Genomic DNA, 18,833 nt, shown 5'->3' with positions numbered 1-18,833 from the left:
CAAGCTTTTATGACTTATTATGACGGTCCTTACCTTTAAAGCTCGTGGATTTTCAGAATGGTAGATAAGGGAAGGCTTCAACTTGTAGTCTCCTTCAACATTGGCACCCAACGAGAGTAAGGCTATCCTTGGAGGCACTGTCAACTCCTCTACTGAGATGTATGTCCAACCTGGGAGTTTTTTCCAATATAGACCAGTCTTATCTATATTAAATATCTGCTTGGAGGTGTAGCCACCTTCCTCAATGGTCTTGAGGGTAGCTGGATAAGCTTTAGCTGCTTCTACATCAGCAGAGGCAGCTTCCCTAGTCATCTTCAGATTGTGGAATCCATAGTGTTGTTTGAAGTTGGAGAACCACCCAGAACTTCCCTGGAATGTCTTGCATTTGCCTTCCTCACTCTCATCATGTAGAGGCTTACAGCCTTAGCCTATATAATGGCCATGCTGATGGGGACATTGGCCTTATTCTGGTGCTGTATCCATTGCGCCAACATCTTCTCCATCCTCTTCATCTCCGTGGTGGATCTTGCATGGGAGCACTGTCTAGAAGAGGCTGTTGTACCTGCGACAGCACTAGCATGAATCTTGTCAGCATTTGCCCTGATGGTGCGCAACATGCTCTCATTCAGTCCCATAGCATGCACAATCACAGAAGTCTTTTCTCCCCAAACATATCTATCCAACATTTCTATTTTCTTTTCAATTTTGACAGTCTTTCTTGATTTCTTAGGAGCACTTTCCTGTGAGGCGGAAGGACGCTTGGGTGCCATAGTAGAGTAAACTTGTACAGACACTTCCACTCACAGTGCAGGCTAGCTTCAGATGGAGATCAAAACAGAGCGTGAGAGACTGACCATGCAGAGGCCCTCTCTCTCAGTGCTCTTACTGCCAAATTCAAATTGTGTTAAATCAAAATTGTCGTGTTATTTAAAAAAAAATATTTTAAAATTAACTCGTGTTAAATTGAAAACGAGTTAGTTAAACTCCTGTTAATTGAGAGTTGACTGTATATATATGTGTGTGTGTCTGAGTGTGTGCTTCAGTTTTGATATGACTTTCAGATCACGTGTGACAATGAAAATCAACCAAAGCATAAATATGTTATATAATTTACAAGCAAAGGCTTTGAACAACAGAAGGGAACTTGAATCACCATCAAACAGGTCTCAGTCCAACTTAACTTTATTTAATTTTTTAATTTATTTATAATTATAGTAATTTTTTCTTTTATTTGTTTTATTGAATTTTTCTTTCCTGCTCCTACAGTAAACACACCTGTTTGAAAAACTTGTGTTCTCTGTCCCCAATTTCTCTTTTGCTCTCTCTTGTTCTCTCCCTCCCCCCTCCCTCCCTCGCTCCAGTCTTTCAATGACTTGTTGCTCTCCAGTCACCTTTGACCTTAACACAGCAATTATGTTGCCCCTCATTCACTTGAGAGCAAGTCTAGTTTTTCTAATTGTGTAATTATTTAAACTCTCTTGTTATCCAGCCTCTCTGTTGCCTCATTTTCTAACTTCCCCCTTTCCTTCACAACTTTATTCTATTGTCTTGCATTTCTTGATATATATATATTCTTTTTCTATAAGTTGTGTTCCTGGAAAATTGGTAAAGTGATAGTGCAGGAGAACAATTGACAAAGACCATAGGAAAATAAAACAAATTTTATTGAGTGAATCTTAACATGATAGAGAAGTTTGATCAAGGGAGAAGTCTCAAGAATTGAGTAGGATGTGTCAATTTGTGTATGAGAGCAGCCCAAACAAAATATCTGACAGATTTAAGAAAGGGGCTGCTAAATTTATGGATAGGTGAGGGGTAGCAATTTTTTGAAAGCTTGGTCATTGTCATGTTTCATAAAATAAGATCACTTGAACAGATACAAAAAGGTTGGGGAGGGGGATGGGGTTACCAGCATCCAAGGATGAAAATATATGAGGCAGTTTTAATGACTTAAGAAATGATGAATGGTGAGTATTATAAGAATTTAGAACATGGTTTGACAAGCTAGCAGATTAGCTGTAGACTGTCATTAATTAAGGTTTATAGAAAATACACAAAAAAGGTGGCTTAAGTATAATGTTCATGCCCAATCAGTTTTTACATACATGTTTTTGTAGCCCAGTGCTGAAGTAGCAAGAGTAATTGAAAAAGTTTAATTTTTTTTTGACATGGGTATATGTACAGTGGGTGAAAAACTTAGGCACCAGAGTAAAAATTAAAAATTTCCTCAACCCACATTATCAGGTACTTACCAGCTCTCTAGTACTTTGTTGGACACCCTTTTCTCTTGATACATGCTTGGAGATGTTTAGGGACAGATGCTGCAAGAGTCTGAAGCCACACAGGGTCCATATTCTTCCAAATATCCTTGATGGCCATCTCCAGCTTGGGGATTGATGAAGTGTCGCACTCGTGTAACTTATCTTTCATGAGTGCCCAGAGGTTCTCAATTGGGTTTAGATCAGGCGAATTACATAGCCAATCTTTTATATACTCCACATCACAGAATGCAAACCATTCTTTAATAGAGTTTAGCAGTGTGGCATGGTGCAACATCCTGCATGAAGATGTCTGTTTTGCACTGAATAAAACAGTCCTCCAAATGATCATTAAGTAGCTCAAAATATCTGTCTGCATTCATAGTTACTTTTTTTGGTAGTTTCACTAATGATCCCACACCATGATAGCCAAAAGCACTCCAAACTATCAGTGAATCAGGATGTTTATGAGATTACTTGTAAAGGGTGCTCAGCCTTCTATTTCGGTGAGTCGAGTTGAGGGTTAGACAAATGTATATCTGAACATAAAAATGACCTTAGAGCACACAGGACTGCCAACTCCTTAGTTCAGCATGCCGACAAATTTGGCCACCTTCCCTATTGGAAAGAGGCGAAAGTCCACAGAAAGGGTCATGAAAAGAAGACAAGAAAAATGATTGAAGCTGCATATATAAACGTCAAAGAAAAAACTAATGGAAGAGAGGGATTTATCTGCTTATCAAAGGTGGCAAGTGTCCTTATACTATACTCGCTGAGACACCGGACAAATGCTCACTACCCGGATGCTGTGACCTGACTGAGAGGCCCCTCTGAAGAAAACCAAAGTGGCCGTAACGTAAGAATATAATCTATTCCGAGAGCATCTTCATTTTACTTTCACCACCCAAAAAACTTCATCAATCCCCAAGCTGGAGGATATCAAGGATATTTGGAAGAATATGGACTGTGTGGCTTCAAAGTCTTGCAGCATCTGTCCCTAAACATCTCCAACAATGTAGCAAGAGAAAGGGGTGTCCAACAAAGTACTGGGGCTGGTAAGTACCTGATAATGTAGGTTATTTAGGGAAATTTATTATTTTTACTCTGGTGCCTAAGTTTTTGTCACCCACTGTAGTTTCCATTTACAAGGGAGAAAGCTCCTTCAGTACATATGTATGATGTAGATAAATGAAGTACTGTTGCACTTTTAAAGATAGCCAGACTCTGGCCAAAAGTTTTGATAGATTAAGAAATGTAAAAAAAAAAAAAAAAAAAATACAATTTGATATGGTAAGGAGAAACAGTGTCGTGCCATTAATTTTTTTTTTTTTTTTTTTTCCCTCCTCCTCCTCTTCCAAGGAGTGTGTTTGTTATTGCTTGACCACATTTAAAAAGGAAATTTAGATTAAATCAAACCTTGTACTTTGTCTTTCTGGCATTGCAGTCTTTCATAGATTGCTTGGAGTCATTTCAGTGAAGCCTTGAAATTGACATATGTAACTTATTCTCATTGGAAATTCCAATTACTACTAGTGATCACCACTTGTCAGAGACCATAGGACAAAGGTAGTACATTTGGCCACAGCTAAGCATTCCATGGTATAAGTTTTTCTTCCTGTAGTGATTGTAAAAATGAACTACTGCTATAGAAATGAGAGAAGTTTTGCTGTCAATTTATTAAAGTCTGACAAAGTACTTGTGCTCCATGACCTTCAGTAATCCTTTAGTATATTTCTAATTATATGTTGCATGAATATATTATATTTGTATGCTGTCAGATATTTGGTGTGTAATGTGGTAATTATTGCATTCTCAGTAATTCCCTTTAGTTATTTTCTAATGATTCTTTTAGCCCCTTTTGATTACCTTGCCTGAATAAAGTATGGGGGCAAGATATTCATATTTATTTTGGATGAATTTGTTGGATCATTTGCTGTAAAGCTTCCAGTTAAGTTTTAACATTGTCCCTCGTATTGTCCCATTAAACTGAAAAATTGGTCAAGGTCTTTACCAAAGGATATTGAAATATATTTTTGGCTTTAACTTCCTCTATAATTGTCCAATTTACTGCAAACCAAGCCCAAAATTATTTGTCACATTTCTTAATTTTAATCCATTGCAGTAATGTAAAAGGTACAGTTTGTGATGATGATCAGGTAGGTGAAAAGTTCAGGGGGTCAATTGTTGCTTCAGGTCAGTCTTGCAGGAGACTTGTGGTCCCCCAGGGTAACCAGCAACAGCCACAGGCATGGCCCACATGTCACTCAATGTAGATTTTGTGCTGCCATCTAGGTTGGGTAAGAATGGAGCAGTGTTGGATGTGTTAGGTATTTACCTAGTTGTAATATACGGGAGGGGAGCTATGCTCATGGTGACCCATTTTTGTATCTCTCCGCATCAAGTTTTATCTTAAAATCTTGTATAGTGTTTGCACATACTGTTTTGTTGTCTAATTTGTTCCATGTATTTATTGCTCTGTGTGGGAAACTGTTCCTTTTCAAGTGTCTACTATGTGGTGTTTGCACCTGAGGCAATTTGAGTATATGTTGATGCTTTAGTGCAGGGTGATGGCTTGATTCTTACCTGTTGGGAGAGTAATTTCTCAGAGATAATGTCTAGGGAAATATGGTATAGTACTGGATGAAGGTATGTGTGTTATACATACACACACACACCTAGGTCTCTTAATCCAACACTCGTTAACCACCACTTATGTGGACATTTGGGCCCAAGACAGAAACCCACTTTAGGAATTGGTGGTGTTTTATGTCCTGGGCCAATTTCTGAATTGGGTTTATGTCTTGGAGCCCAAATGTCTGTACATATGGCAGTTGGTGAGTGTGTTTGTGTATATTGACCTAGTTGTATTATACAGGAAGTGAGCTATGCTCGTAATGACCCATCTTTGTATCTTTCAACATCTAGTTTGTTCTCAAATTCTTGTATAGTTTTTGCACACACTGTTGCCTCATTCAGTTTGTACCAGATATCACTCTGTGTGGGAAGCTATTCTTTTTCATATCTCTTCTATAACTATCTTTTTTGTGTTTCTTTTCATGTCCTCTTATTTTTCTCTTATCCCACTTAAATAAATCTTCTCTGTCCTTCCATCCCTTTCATAACTGTAAATGGCTTGTAGATCTCCTCTTTCAGTTCTTTTTTCCAGGGTTGGTAGTTTCAATTTGGACATTCTTTGTTTATATGTCAGTTTATAGAGTGTTGGTGCCATCTTTGTCATTTCTCTTTGGATTCTTTCTAATTTCTTTATATTCTTTTTTGTACTGGGTGTCCATAGTGTGGCAGCATGCTCCAATCTTGGTCTTATCAGTGTGACTAATATTTTCTATACTATTTCCTCATCCAGGTAGTCAGAGGCCACTTTCATTGATCTTAGTAAATTGAAAGTTTCGTCTGGTGACATGTCTGCTGATAATTACTCCTAGGTCCCTTTCCGAGCTAACTTTTTTTACTTCCTTTGTACCAATTTTATATTGCCCTCATATTCTCTTTTTACTTTTTCCAAACTCCATTATACTACATTTCTTGATGTTGAAGTTCACTTCCCACTTTTGACTTCATTCCCAGACTTTATCCAGGTCTTTCTGTAGTGATTCACAGTCTTCCTCTGTACTTACTTTAGTAGTTTTGCATCATCTGCAAAGAAGTTCATATAACATTCCACACCTTCATCCATGTCATTATGGCAAACATTATCGGAGTCAATACAGAACCTTGTGGGACTCCACTTCTCATTTCTTCCCAGGTCAAGTTTTTGTCTCATAAGTACCACCCTCATTTTTCTCCCGTTCAAGAAATCTTCCATCCATTTCAATAACTTTCCTTGTACATCATCTATTATTTTGATTTTTCTTAGTAGCTTTTTGTATGGTACTTTATCAAATGCTTTTTCTAAATCTAGGAAGGTACAATCAGTTCATCTGTCCCTTTCTTGCATTATTTCTATTAGCCTTGAGTAAAAGCAAATCATGTTAGCGGCACGTGATCTTATGTTTCTAAAGCCAAATTGTTTTGGGTTCAGTGTATTATTTTTTTCCAGATGTTTAATCCATCTACTTTTGATAACTTTTTCACATATCTTTGCTACTGTGTTTGTAAGGGAGACCGGTCTATAATTAGTAGTTATATGGCTTTTCCTTGTCCCTCTTTAGATATTGGTACAATATTTGCATTTTTCCAGTCTTGTGGTACCTTTCCTACTTGGAGTGAGTAATCAATTTTCTTGTATATTTTGTCCATTAGTTCATCTATACATTCTTTTAATATTCAATTTGCAATTCCATCCAGACCATGTGATTTTCTGATGTCGAGGTTTATTATTTGGTCCCTTATTTCCTTCTGTGTCACAGTTATTTCTTTCATTGGGGGGGATCTTTCTGTCCTTCCCAACTTTATGTACTTTCGATTGTGAATACAGATTTCAAATGTTTGCTCATAATTTCAGCCGTCTCTTCATCTATATATTCATCATTCCCTTGAGGCAGATTCACTATTTCTTGTTTATCTTTTAGTTTACTATTCACATACCTGTAGAATAGAACAAACATTAGTAATTTGTAGCCATAGGGTATTTTTTGTAGAAACCCTTGCAACATCAAGAAAGCTGGTAGTCAGGTACATAGATCTCTTAGTTAAAATTTTGAACAGGGTGTAGTGACTGTGTTTTTATAGTTTGTGAAAATGTGAGTGGTTGTATGTGAGGCAAATTGGGAGTGGGCATATATCATCAGTTTCTGTGTAATGAGCAGACATGGTCATAGGCATGACCAACCTTGGAAGAAGGTTCAAAGTAACCAGTGGTCAGCTTTAGAGCTGGGAAAAAATTATGTAATAAGTACAGCATATTTGCTTTGAAACTAATTTCAATTGATTGGTCAATTTATGTCTTGTCATGAAGAAAAACTTATACTGTAGGAAAATATCCAGATAACATTTATCCACTAATCACACACTATATCAGGATTAGCTTGTGGTATGGAGCTAAGTTAGGAAAAAGAATGTAGCCAGGTTTAAAAAAAGGGGGGGGCATGACAAAAGACTGTAAAAACTTGGCAGGAAAAAAAAAAAAAAATGGTGCAGGTTGAATCTTGAAAAGACCAAAGGGAGGGGGGAAGAAATGTTTTTCTAAATTAGAAGATAAAAAGCTTGGAAAATGTTCAGGTGTGCACACATCTACTTCTATAGAGAGTGGGTACATGTCTGTCTATATACCAAAAGGCCTTTTCTCCCTTATAAGGGAGCAAGCCAACTGACATACCACTCCACCCATTTGTTTCCCTTTTACATTAGTTCCTTGTGTATGAAAGGCCATCCCTATCCCCCAGCCACTGACCAGGTCAGAAGCAATACAGGAAGACAAAAGGGCATGTGTACATACCAAATTGTAATATACAGGAATACAGTGTTTCCAGTGTCTCATTTCAGTGTCTTCATTGGTCAAAGTTTGCTTCTAATATATAGGTTTTTGAATGCCTTGCTGGCTTTATGAACTAGAAAACCAAACCTAAGTAGGTTTTGGGGAGGGAATAGTTCTTCTTCTCTTCTTCTTCTTCTTCTTCTTCTTCTTCTTTTTCTTCTTTTTCTTCTTTTTTTCTTCTTTTTTCTTCTTTTCTTTTTCTTCTTTTTCTTCTTCAACCAACCAACCAACCAATCAATCTCAATCAATCAATCAATCTGTTGCTTCAGATCTCAAATGCAGAAAGGACCATTGGTGGGGACCTACACAGGGTAGTCCTGTGAGAGAGATGTTGGGCAAATTATCACCATACTGATTATCTTTAAATCCCATCAATACCCTCTCCTCCTTTGTTTTGAATAAGGCAGTGTGACAACCAGTAGCTTGTGATGAAAGAAATAGACCTTTACTTTTACAATACAGACAAAAGAAATGTGTAGGAGAGTCAAAGGATCCTTTAGACCACAGTGAGGCAATGGGTTTCCAATCATTGAAGTTCAAGGTGCCAGGCAACAGTTATTGCTTGCAGGATGGGGGTGGGATGTTAGAAATAATTAAGCTCAGTAATTGCATTTTTATTGTTTTCTTCAGTTTCATGTGTTTGACAAATTTGTAAAATGAATCCAAATTTGTCAATTGACAAGATTACAATAAAGATATATTTTGGTTTATGCTTTCATAGAAAGAGCGGTGTTATAATGATATATTTCATGGGACACTTTATTGCAAGTTGAACTGACAGCTACTTTAAACTAGATTTAAGGTTAAATATCAAAGAAAAATGTAGGGTTTTATTTGACATATTATTTAGTTTACTTCATTTGTATTTTATTTTACTTTGTATTTAGTTTTCTCCAGTGGGTTCTCATCATTATTTCTAATAGTTACCTATATATTGCTTTTTAGTTTGAACAAAGAACCTGGTCTCTGTTTACGTGTGTAAATGGCGATGCTAAACAGCCTCATGAGAATCTTGGTAGTTTTGGATTTTATTTTTTGTCATGCTGGTACATTATTTTTGGGATTGCTGTGGACCTTTGCATATATTGGGAAAAATGGGGTGTGTTGTATAAGCTTAATAGTATATTAACAAAATCATTAAACAGAATTTTTGAAGTAGATCTTGTCATAACATAAAGTTGATACTGGATGATGTTTACAAAAAAAAAAAAAAATAAATAAATAGGGAGTGAGGGTGATTTAACCTTTTTTTTTTAAAGTGACATATTCTCTAGATTCTGCTTTGCATAATGAGAGATTAGTAAAATCAGCTGAGGGACTCACGTGAAAGCTTCATTATTAAAAAGAGACCTAGTTCAGTTTGACTTGTACTTCTCAGCTGAAATTAATTGTCATGACCTAAAGCAAAATCTGCATAGTAGGTTGCAGTTGAAATAGTTAACCCATCCATATCATGCAGTTTGTTGCAACAAGTTCCAGCTGAATATCATCTGTATGTCAAAACAGAATCTATACATTGCATCATCATATTAAAAGGTACCTGCAAGATGGACAGAAAATATGCCCATTTTCTAAACCCATCAACCCCCTCACCTCCATCTAGAGGTGCTCTTAGGGACTGACAGTTGGTTGCCTTACAGAGCCCAAGATCTCTCTGTGAACTTCACCTATGTTTCTGACACTTTCTTACACTTGGAGAGTTGACAACCGGTGACTGCTCCCCTCCTACTACATGCAGCCGGTGACATGGAAACAGTTACACACCAATACAACACAGACAACTGTCTAAAGTTTCTTACCAGAGAGATCTGTGGGAGAGCCCAAGAACTGTTGGCAATTTGTGGGGCTGTGGGTTTTCCAATTGGTGAAACTCAAGGTAACAGGTATTATTGAAGGGTTAGTGTTATAGATGAGGTTGAGATGGTAATGGCTCTTTTGTTTTTCTGAAAGTGCCTCTGTTATAGCTACTTCATCCCCTGTTGGCAGACTCTCCCGGCAACCTGGAAGTGCCTGGAGTCAAGCGCTCAATGGCTGCTGGACCAGTCTGTGTCAAAAAGAGGAAACCTAATAAAATCAAAGATGGAGAACTGCAGAACACTTTAGGTGAGGTATTAACAGACATTGAGGGACTCATTAAGAAGGGCAAAAGTTACACTCCCCGAAAGAAAGTCCAAGAAGAGACAGACCCATTAATCATTCGAAGACTGCATAAATTGAGAGCAGCTGGAGCAGTGGTCTCGCATCCACCAATGATTGATATTCCAGACAGTAGTGGCAAGCAGCGTAAGAATCTTTCATACGAGGGCATCGCGGCACAAATTTTGCAACAGGAGGCATCTAAGAATCGGCTTTTGAAACCTGCTTCTTCTTTCATCATTTCTCCCAACTCTTCAGTGTCAGTCACTCCCATTGCTGCACCAGTACACAAAACAGGGACCAAGCCCATTGATGGAGCTAAAATGGGAGGTGGGTCGAAAGTTGTTAATGTTGGGTCATCTGTCCTTGTTCTGCCCTCATCTTCTGTTGTCATACAGCACAAGAAGATGGGCTCTCCACCAAAAGGGATCAGTCCAGAAGGCTCCAGCAAAATTATGCAAAAGTCTACAGTCAGTACAGAACATGCATTTCTTAAAGCCATTAAACAGAAGCAAATTGTGATAAATAAGAAACAGGTTCCAATACGGCCTACCAATGGGTCAGGAAGTGGGCCAGCCCGATCAGTAGTTTCTCCAAAAACAGCACCAGGCCGACCGTCAGTGTCGGTTGTTCCAATATCAGCAGCAGGTATAGCTCGAGGAAAAATTCCACTCCAAAAACTACCTCCAGGAGCAAGATTCACCCCAACAGTAGGAAGAGGTAGGGGAACAGGTGGAGGGCAGAGGGTTCGTTACTCAAATGTACCTCAAAATGGCAAAATCACTCCAGAACAGTGGGCTGCCATGAAAGCACTACAGCAGAGCAATAACAGAAAGGCTGGAGGTAAAAATACAGTTAAGTCTGCAGTACCACAGGCTGCTCAGTATAACAAGCAGATGATAAATCAACAGGGCAACAGCAGGCAGCCTCAGCCACAAATACAGCAGTCTCCCAAGCCACAGCAGCAACAGAAAGATTCTCGAATAAATATGCAACAGCAGCAGGTGAGTCCACAGCAGCAAGTGAGCCCACAGCAGCAGGTCAGTCCACAGCAGCAACAGGTCAGTCCACAGCAGAAACAGGTCAGTCCACAGCAGCAGATGAACCAACAACCACAAATGAATCTTCAGCACCAGCAAGTGAGCCCCCCACACTTACAACAGCAATCTCAACAGATGAATCCTCAACAGCAGCAGATGAGTCCCCAGCAACAACAGCTATTGAATCCACAGCAGCAGCAGCAGCAGCACATGTGTTCGCAGCAGCAGCTTATGAGCCAACAGCAGTTAAATACACATCAACAGCAGTTGAGTCCACAGCAACAGCATCAGTTTAGTATGCAGCAGCAGATGAGCCCACAGCAGCAACAGATGAGCCCACAGCAGCAACAGATGAGCCCACAGCAGCAACAGATGAGCCCACAGCAACAGATGAGTCCCCAGCTACAACAGATGAGTCCCCAGCAACAGCAAATGAATCCTCAACAACATCAGATGAGCCCACCACACCAGCAACATTTGAGTCATCAGCCACAGATGAGCCCACAACAACATCAGCCACACATGAGCCCACAGCAGCATCAACCACACATGAGCCCACAGCAACATCAGTCACATATGAGCCCACAACAGCATCAGCCACATATGAGCCCGCAGCAGCATCAGCCACATATGAGCCCACAACAACATCAGCCACATATGAGCCCACAACAGCATCTGCCACATATGAGCCCACAGCAACATCAGCAGATGAGCCCACAACAGCATCAGCCACAAATTAATCTGCATCAGCAACAGATGAACCCACAACAGCAGATGAGCCAACAGCATCAACAGATGAATCCACAGCAACATCAGCCACAGATGGGCCCACAACTTAATCAGCAAATGAGTCCACATCCACAGCAAATGAGTCCATTACCACAGCAGATGAACCCACAGCAGCAGATGAACCCACAGCAGCAGATGAGTCCACAGCCACATATGAGCCCACAACAACACCAGCCACAGATGAGTCCACAGCATCAGCAGCCACAGATGAGTCCACAGCATCAGCAGCCACAGATGAGTCCACAACATCAGCAGCCACAGATGAGTCCACAGCATCAGCAGCCACAGATGAGTCCACAGCATCAGCAGCCACAGATGAGTCCACAGCATCAGCAGCCACAGATGAGTCCACAGCATCAGCAGCCACAGATGAGTCCACAGCATCAGCAGCCTCAGATGAGTCCACAGCATCAGCAGCCACAGATGAGTCCACAACATCAACAGCCACAGATGAGTCCACAGCATCAACAAAGCCCACATCAGCAACAACCCAATCAGAATCAGCAACCTAATCAAGGTGACCAGCAACAGCAGAATGAGCAATATCCACAATCACAACAGCAAATTGATGTGCAGCAGCAGATGTTGCAGCCACAACAAATAGATATGCAACAGCAACAACAACAAATGCAACAGATTCAGCAAGAACAGCAACAACAGATACAACAGCACATACAACAGCATGAACAACAACAACAAATCCAACAGCAGGAACAGTTACAACAGCAACAACCTCAACAGTTTGATGGTGCTCACAATAGTATTACAACTATGTCACCAGAAGAGACTGGAGGAACTGAGCAATTGACAGCCTGCAGTAGTGGGGACCAGGGGAAACCAGCAGGTGATGCATCTATACCACATGGTGGACTTATGGCTGCACAAGGAACTAATAGTAATAGCGGCAACCACAATCTACAGCATCCTGTGGACCCTGTGCACAACCTGTCACCACCCCACCAATCCTACCCATCCCCACAACAAGCTGCCAGTAATCCTTCCCCACTTATGCACAACCAACCAGGAAGTACTTCCCCACCAGTTCAACACCAACTTACAAATGGATCACCAAACCAACACCAACCAAATCCTTCCCCAGAAAACTTGGGTCACATGTCCAGTCCGTCAACACCTCACCACATTTCCAACCCCTCCACACCTCAGCAACATGTTTCAAATCCCTCAACACCTCAACATCACATGTCCAACCCTTCAACACCTCAGCAACACATGTCCAACCCCTCAACTCCTCAGCATCAACTGTCAAATCCTTCACCACCAGCAGCTCATCAGTTATCAAATCCATCACCATCAGCAGCTCATCAAGCCACAGCCAGTCCCACATCAATAGCTCACCAACCAGTCACCACATCAAGTCATAATTTAGGCAGTGTGCCAGGACATCAACAGCCACTGCCACCTGATGGTCAACACCACCTGGGTCTTGGCACTCCCACAAGCACCAGTCTGTCTGTAGCATCAAGCCAAAATGGTTCACACTTGGTGGACCAACCTCCATTAACAACTGCACAGTCAGCAGAATACCTGACCCACTTGTACCAGCAGGCAGTGCATCAGTCTACTTTGTCACAGCAGATGTATGGTCCCCCTCCTCACCCACTAATGTCGGTACCTCCCAGTGCTGCATCTGAACTCATCATCCCAAGGTAAGAGCCGAGGAGCCTTTCTTGAGGCAATTCTTTGGCTGACAGGTGCACTTGAAATTAAATTACTTAAACCAGGGATGGGGTCAGGCCAAATACATAAATATCTTTGTAGTCAAATACAAATTTGGATACTATGATTCTAAGTTTATCAAATACAAACACAAACATGAAGCTTCAAATACAAATGAAATACAAGTACACTTCATACTGTGTTTGCAAATATTGTACCAATTTTCTCCATAATTGTGAGTAATTTTACTTGTAGATACATAGGGACACCCCAAGTTAATCACAGGTACTTATAACATTAAAAAAAATTAACATCACAATATTTGAGGTCTTATCAATGTGGCCTTTACACACTTGGACACGAAAATCAAAAGAAGAGAAATTAAATTATCTTTAGTAAAGAAAACTAATTCACATTTTTTTTATATTTGTACACTAGTGCAATTAGAAAACAATTCACAATTTTAATGTATGATTAACAGTACCTGCCAATTTGCGGTATATGCTCTGGCCCTTGTTCAAATGGACCATCTTATTTGGTGTCATGTTAATCTATCAGGAAAGTATTTGCTTGAAATAAATTGATTGGTTAGCAATTGGCAAAGAAGATAAAACTAATATAACTATTAAATTACATCTTGATTGTACATGTTAAATATGCATTCATGAAAAAGTGAGTTTAGATTATGCCTGTCAGATCAGAAGAACTGTAATGCTAAACAGTCATTCTATAGAAACAGACAATGCAGATACTAGTAGTTCCTGGCAAGCCAACTACCAGTTGTTGGAAATTCAAAAGTATTTGTCGCAAGTAATGTCAAGGGTAATTTGGTTCTACAAAAGGTCTTGACTGGGTGATAGCACTACTGGTCTGTGGACTGCACTCTATAGAATATGACCAACATCCTTGTGACAATGATTACAAACAATGTTGTATTGACAAAAGTCAAAAGTAGAGCCAGGCTGCATATGTCCAAAGCACTTTAGAAACATAATAGATATCTTGGTCTCAAGAGTGACTTCTGACTTCTGATGCCAATGAAAGTCCCTCATTTTATTACAAAGTAACATTCAGCATAACCTAGCAGGTTGGAACAAGATCTGATGAGCATGAACAAGATTAGCAGTTTTCATGATACAAATATTTGAAGGAAATACTGCAAATACAAGACTGATACAATTTTTTTTTTCCTCTCTCTCTCAATTACACATGTAAATACAAATATAAATTTTTACATATTTGCAAATACAATTATGGATACGATTCCATCCCTGACTTAAGCACTCAAATGCGCTTGGGGTTATAGTGTACTTGGGATCATTAGTGCATGTGGGACTATCAGAGTATATCTGGGGTTAGAAAGAGGATGTGGAGATGCTAGAGTGTACTTGTTTTATGGTCAGTTTAGAATTTTGTACCAAATCACCAGAATACTGTTGTTTTTAATATGGTTATCAAAAGGGCATATTATATCTTGCATGTTTAATGGTTCTATAAGAAAGATTGTGCCTTTACCAAAAAGAGTGGGCATGTCATATGTAATTAAGGTAATCAGGTTATTTTAAAAATGGTGATTGAGTGTAAATAAGGGGGGCTAGATCAGAAACCATCATAGGTAACAGAAAGAGGATGCCAATGACCACATTAGGGTATTCAGAATGATAGTTAATGAATTGAATACATTAGCAGTCATTTTTGAATATATATATAGAATATATGTTTGAATTTTGTTGGGACTCATCACAACCTGCAAACAAAGACTTGGAAAACTTGGATTAGAAGTTCTTGTAAGTGTGATAGCTCTTAGAGCCTTGCACTTGATATGCATAATTTTTGCAGGATTGGCTTGTGGTCATAAAGAGATTTACAGGGGGCAATCAGCAGTACTAATTGAAGTGGAAGTATTGGGAATTGTAATTAGTTCTACTCTACGCTGTGGATAGTGCTGCTGAAAAGTATTACAGGGAAGTTGGTGATATTGTAGGGGACGGTAATTTTATTTGGAAGGTCATAATGTGATTGAGAGTGGTTAGTGTTGCTTAGAACTGTTAGTAGTACCATTGGAAGCTGTCAGTTGTGCTGCCAGTAGTCTGCTTTGCCACCAGGAACTGTCATTAGTGTCACTGGGAGCTGTCTGACACTATCAAGTGGTACTACTAGAATCTATCAGTGTAACTTACGCCATTTAGGTTTAACTGGCATTCAGTTTATTTACACCAGCGAAGAGTAGATAAGAATAGATCATGAGTTGTGTCAGAGTGTACAAGTAGGGGCTATGAAGAGAGTATTGCTGGTTTCATCAAAGTGCACAAGAGGTCATTATCAGATGTTTCCAACTCTGTGCTCTGCTTTTAATTCCTGTCACTACTGTTCACTATATAACCTGAGGTGAATTCTTACTCTCTCCATGAAATTCTTAATTGTGTCGATATATACACAATGGAGAGAGTAAGAGGAAGAATTGGAATTAATACTGATTGTGGCCTCTCATTGTCTTGCTTGTCTTGAACACATTTTTTGCATTTTCTTTCTTTTCACCCTCATTTTCTTTTTGTCTAAATGTTTTGAACACAACTTGCATTACTCCTTTTGTCGTAATGTCTTGGAACATGTTGCATTTTGTTGTGTTGCAAATAATTGTTTTGCCATGGTTCTACCACCACGCCGTTTGCATTTGCAGATATCCCATGTATCAGCACAGTCTTGCGCAGCCAACCAACTCGCTTTCATCGTACGGAACCCATCAGTCCAGCTACCCACAGTACACGCCCCCCCTCACCGCCCACCAGTCCTCACTTGTTCCCCCCCCTCCTTCTGCCCTCACCTATGGGGGGGTGACCAGCTCCCAGCCAATTATGCCAGAGTCCTACTATGAAACCCAGACAAGATAGAGGCAACATAATCTACAGACCTGAACACTGTACAAATAATCTGTAGTGCTAAGTGTTTCTAGATCAAAGCAGAAATTGTAGTTGATAGGCACGGCTTTGCATCTGCTTGGATCAACTTTTTTTCTTTTCTTCCCCAATTGAGATTTTTGCTTGAGTAACTAGTAAGCAGAACCCAAGGTAGGAAAATGTGTGCAAGTTGTTGTTAATTCCAAGCCAGCATAGTGCACTTTGGGCCTTCAGGTGGGTTGGAGGTCTTTATTGTAACACAAGGCATTTACACCATAGCTACTTAAGACACTTGTAGCAATCTCAAGGTTGTCAGTCTTACAGTTCTAAGTGTACTCCAGGCCTCCAAAATATACATTTCACTTCAGAACTTCACAGTATACTCTGGGCCTTTATGTCAGAAGCCTTCTGTGTTTACTGTAGGCCTGGCTACACTGCAATTTTAAGTCTTTCCACCACACATGAAGAAACCAGAGTGTACTTCAACCTGTCAGACTGCACTAGGGTCATTATAGAGGACCCAGGAAACCATTGTAGTGCACCTGAGACTAAGGAAACTAGTGTAAGTTGTGAGAAAGCCAAGGAAGGTAAAATGGTGAAAATTATGGACTACCTAATCTGTCAAGATAGCACGTAGCGTTTCAAGTATAGTGTCAGTGGTGAATTTGTATTTATTGTGAAAGGATCAAGATTTGTGACATGGAGTACTGAAAAATTATTGTGTTAAAGCAAGAATACAAAACAATTTCTCAAAACAGTTGATAGAGAAAAGCAGTGGTTTCCATTAAGATAAAAGCCAAAACCAAAAGTCCTATGATGAACAAGTGGAATGGCCCCACCCCTCCCTTCCCTCACTGTTAAGCAAGATGATCTGCAAGGGCATTTGCAAGAATTAGAAGGTAATAGACATTAGTGGTAGTAAGTAAGACATTTGTGTTGCTAGTTTTTTGTGTGACAAGATCAGACTAAGATGTTCTTGATCTCATTTTTCCCTGTCAAATCTTTATTTTAAAAAGAATCTTATTGTTTTTTGAGGCATTTGTTTTAAAAGTTGGGATCCTTTTCCACATCTCCTTGAGACATTTTACATTTTTCATCTGAGGAATAGGATTGTCTTCATAATCTGAATAGACTTAAGGTTTCCTGAAGGTGTCATAGATATGTATGCATTACAGTATTTGATTTCATTAGAGCTAATGGTAAGAATATTGTTCAAGATATGTTGAAACTGTTAAATTGGTTGAGGATGGGTTTTTCCCAAGAAATAAGGTCCTATATTTTCTTTTGCTAAAACTTTGAGTGTCTTGTTTATATATTATAAGTCATCTAAATCTAGCATTAGCAATTATGGTTTCAAGTTATGGTTTATTATTGAAACAAAGGATGCAAGATTATGTGTAGGCTGCAGTAATTGTAAATTATAGAAAAATAGACTGTAAAACACAGGACCCACAAGAAATTTATTATGAGAGAGTCTGTACATAGTCCAATATAGCTTTACACTGTGTTTTGGTCAGGTCATGGTTTTCTTCCTTCTCTTTGTGGTTTGGCCCCAGAACAGAGCATTAAGTTGATGCTTGATTTGGGTGGAGGCAACAGTCAAGCCATCATTGGCAACTCCGTATGGCATAAATGTTTACATATGGTATGTGCTCTTGTTGAATTGGTACTGTAGTGTTGTACTCTGATGTGGTACAATTATTTGTCACTACACTGATAGGTGCACATTGTCCTCATGCTCCAGTACTTCTGCTGTACCAAGCCATTATTGTATTACTGTTGCTGCACCACATGGGACTGCAGTGGAGCTATATGGTCATGTATGTACTTTTACACAAATCATATTGCCATTTTGCTTTGTCCGGATGGGCTGCCTGGAGTTGATCAGTTGGTTTGCCTCGTAAATGTTGCAAGTGGAACCGTCAACTGTCTTTGCAAACTTTCCATAAACTGTGTACATCAAAACTCCATCACTACCACACCAATTACTTGTTTCTTTTCATCACGTCCATATGCCACTGTCTCTTCTTTCCCTCTACCTTATTTAATAGAAAAACAGGTATTAGATAATTTGCATAAAAAAATGAATCTATTTATTGTTCAATGTCAAATAGCTTTGTCACTCCTGATGTATAGGTCACCTCATCATGTCATTAAAGGTTTTAAGGTAATTTTGTTTATTATTTTCCTAATTGAATGCCATGTAAAATATTTAATTATAAATATTGGTGGGATAAAGAGGTGAAAGCAGTGGTGGCTGGTAGAAGAAAGTGGGCAAATGAAGAATGGTTGCAAAAAATGGGGAAGCATGCGAGAAATATGGAATAAATAGAATGGAAACAAAATGGAAGGTGAGGTGGGGAATTTTGAAAAGAATAAAGATGTTTTGGAAGGAAGGGAAAAAGTGAGGGGAGGCAGGATGGTAGAGAGAAATTAAAGGTGAAGGTGGACAGATACTAATGGAAATGAAGGTGGTAAGGGGTACAGTATTTAGGGGAGTTGTTGAATGTAAAGGAAGACAGGAGATTTTCATTGTGGCTATGAGATGTATTAAGGCACTTGGGATAGGTGATCGCCATGTGGAGTGTATGATGAAGGGAAG

At 39.4% G+C, this 18,833-nt stretch overlaps 1 protein-coding gene across 2 annotated transcripts in view; it reads left to right on the top strand.

Annotated features, from left to right (window-relative positions):
* Positions 1 to 18,402, top strand: part of LOC143028895 (uncharacterized) — a 98,444-nt gene extending 80,042 nt beyond the window's left edge. For both annotated transcript variants that reach the window (XM_076191267.1, XM_076191314.1), the window contains exons 10-11: positions 9,679 to 13,324; positions 16,015 to 18,402. In XM_076191267.1, coding sequence (XP_076047382.1) covers positions 9,679 to 13,324; positions 16,015 to 16,225 — 3,857 coding nt within the window. In that variant the 3' untranslated portion in view covers positions 16,226 to 18,402. The remainder of the gene's footprint in view (positions 1 to 9,678; positions 13,325 to 16,014) is intronic.
* Positions 18,403 to 18,833: the final 431 nt, after the last annotated feature.

The sequence above is a fragment of the Oratosquilla oratoria genome, chromosome 1, assembly GCF_046742065.1.
Source record: "Oratosquilla oratoria isolate Oo_2021 chromosome 1, ASM4674206v1, whole genome shotgun sequence".
Taxonomy (NCBI): Eukaryota; Metazoa; Arthropoda; class Malacostraca; order Stomatopoda; family Squillidae; genus Oratosquilla; species Oratosquilla oratoria.
Note: the sequence above shows the minus strand (reverse complement) of the source record. Positions and strands in the feature narration are given on the sequence as shown.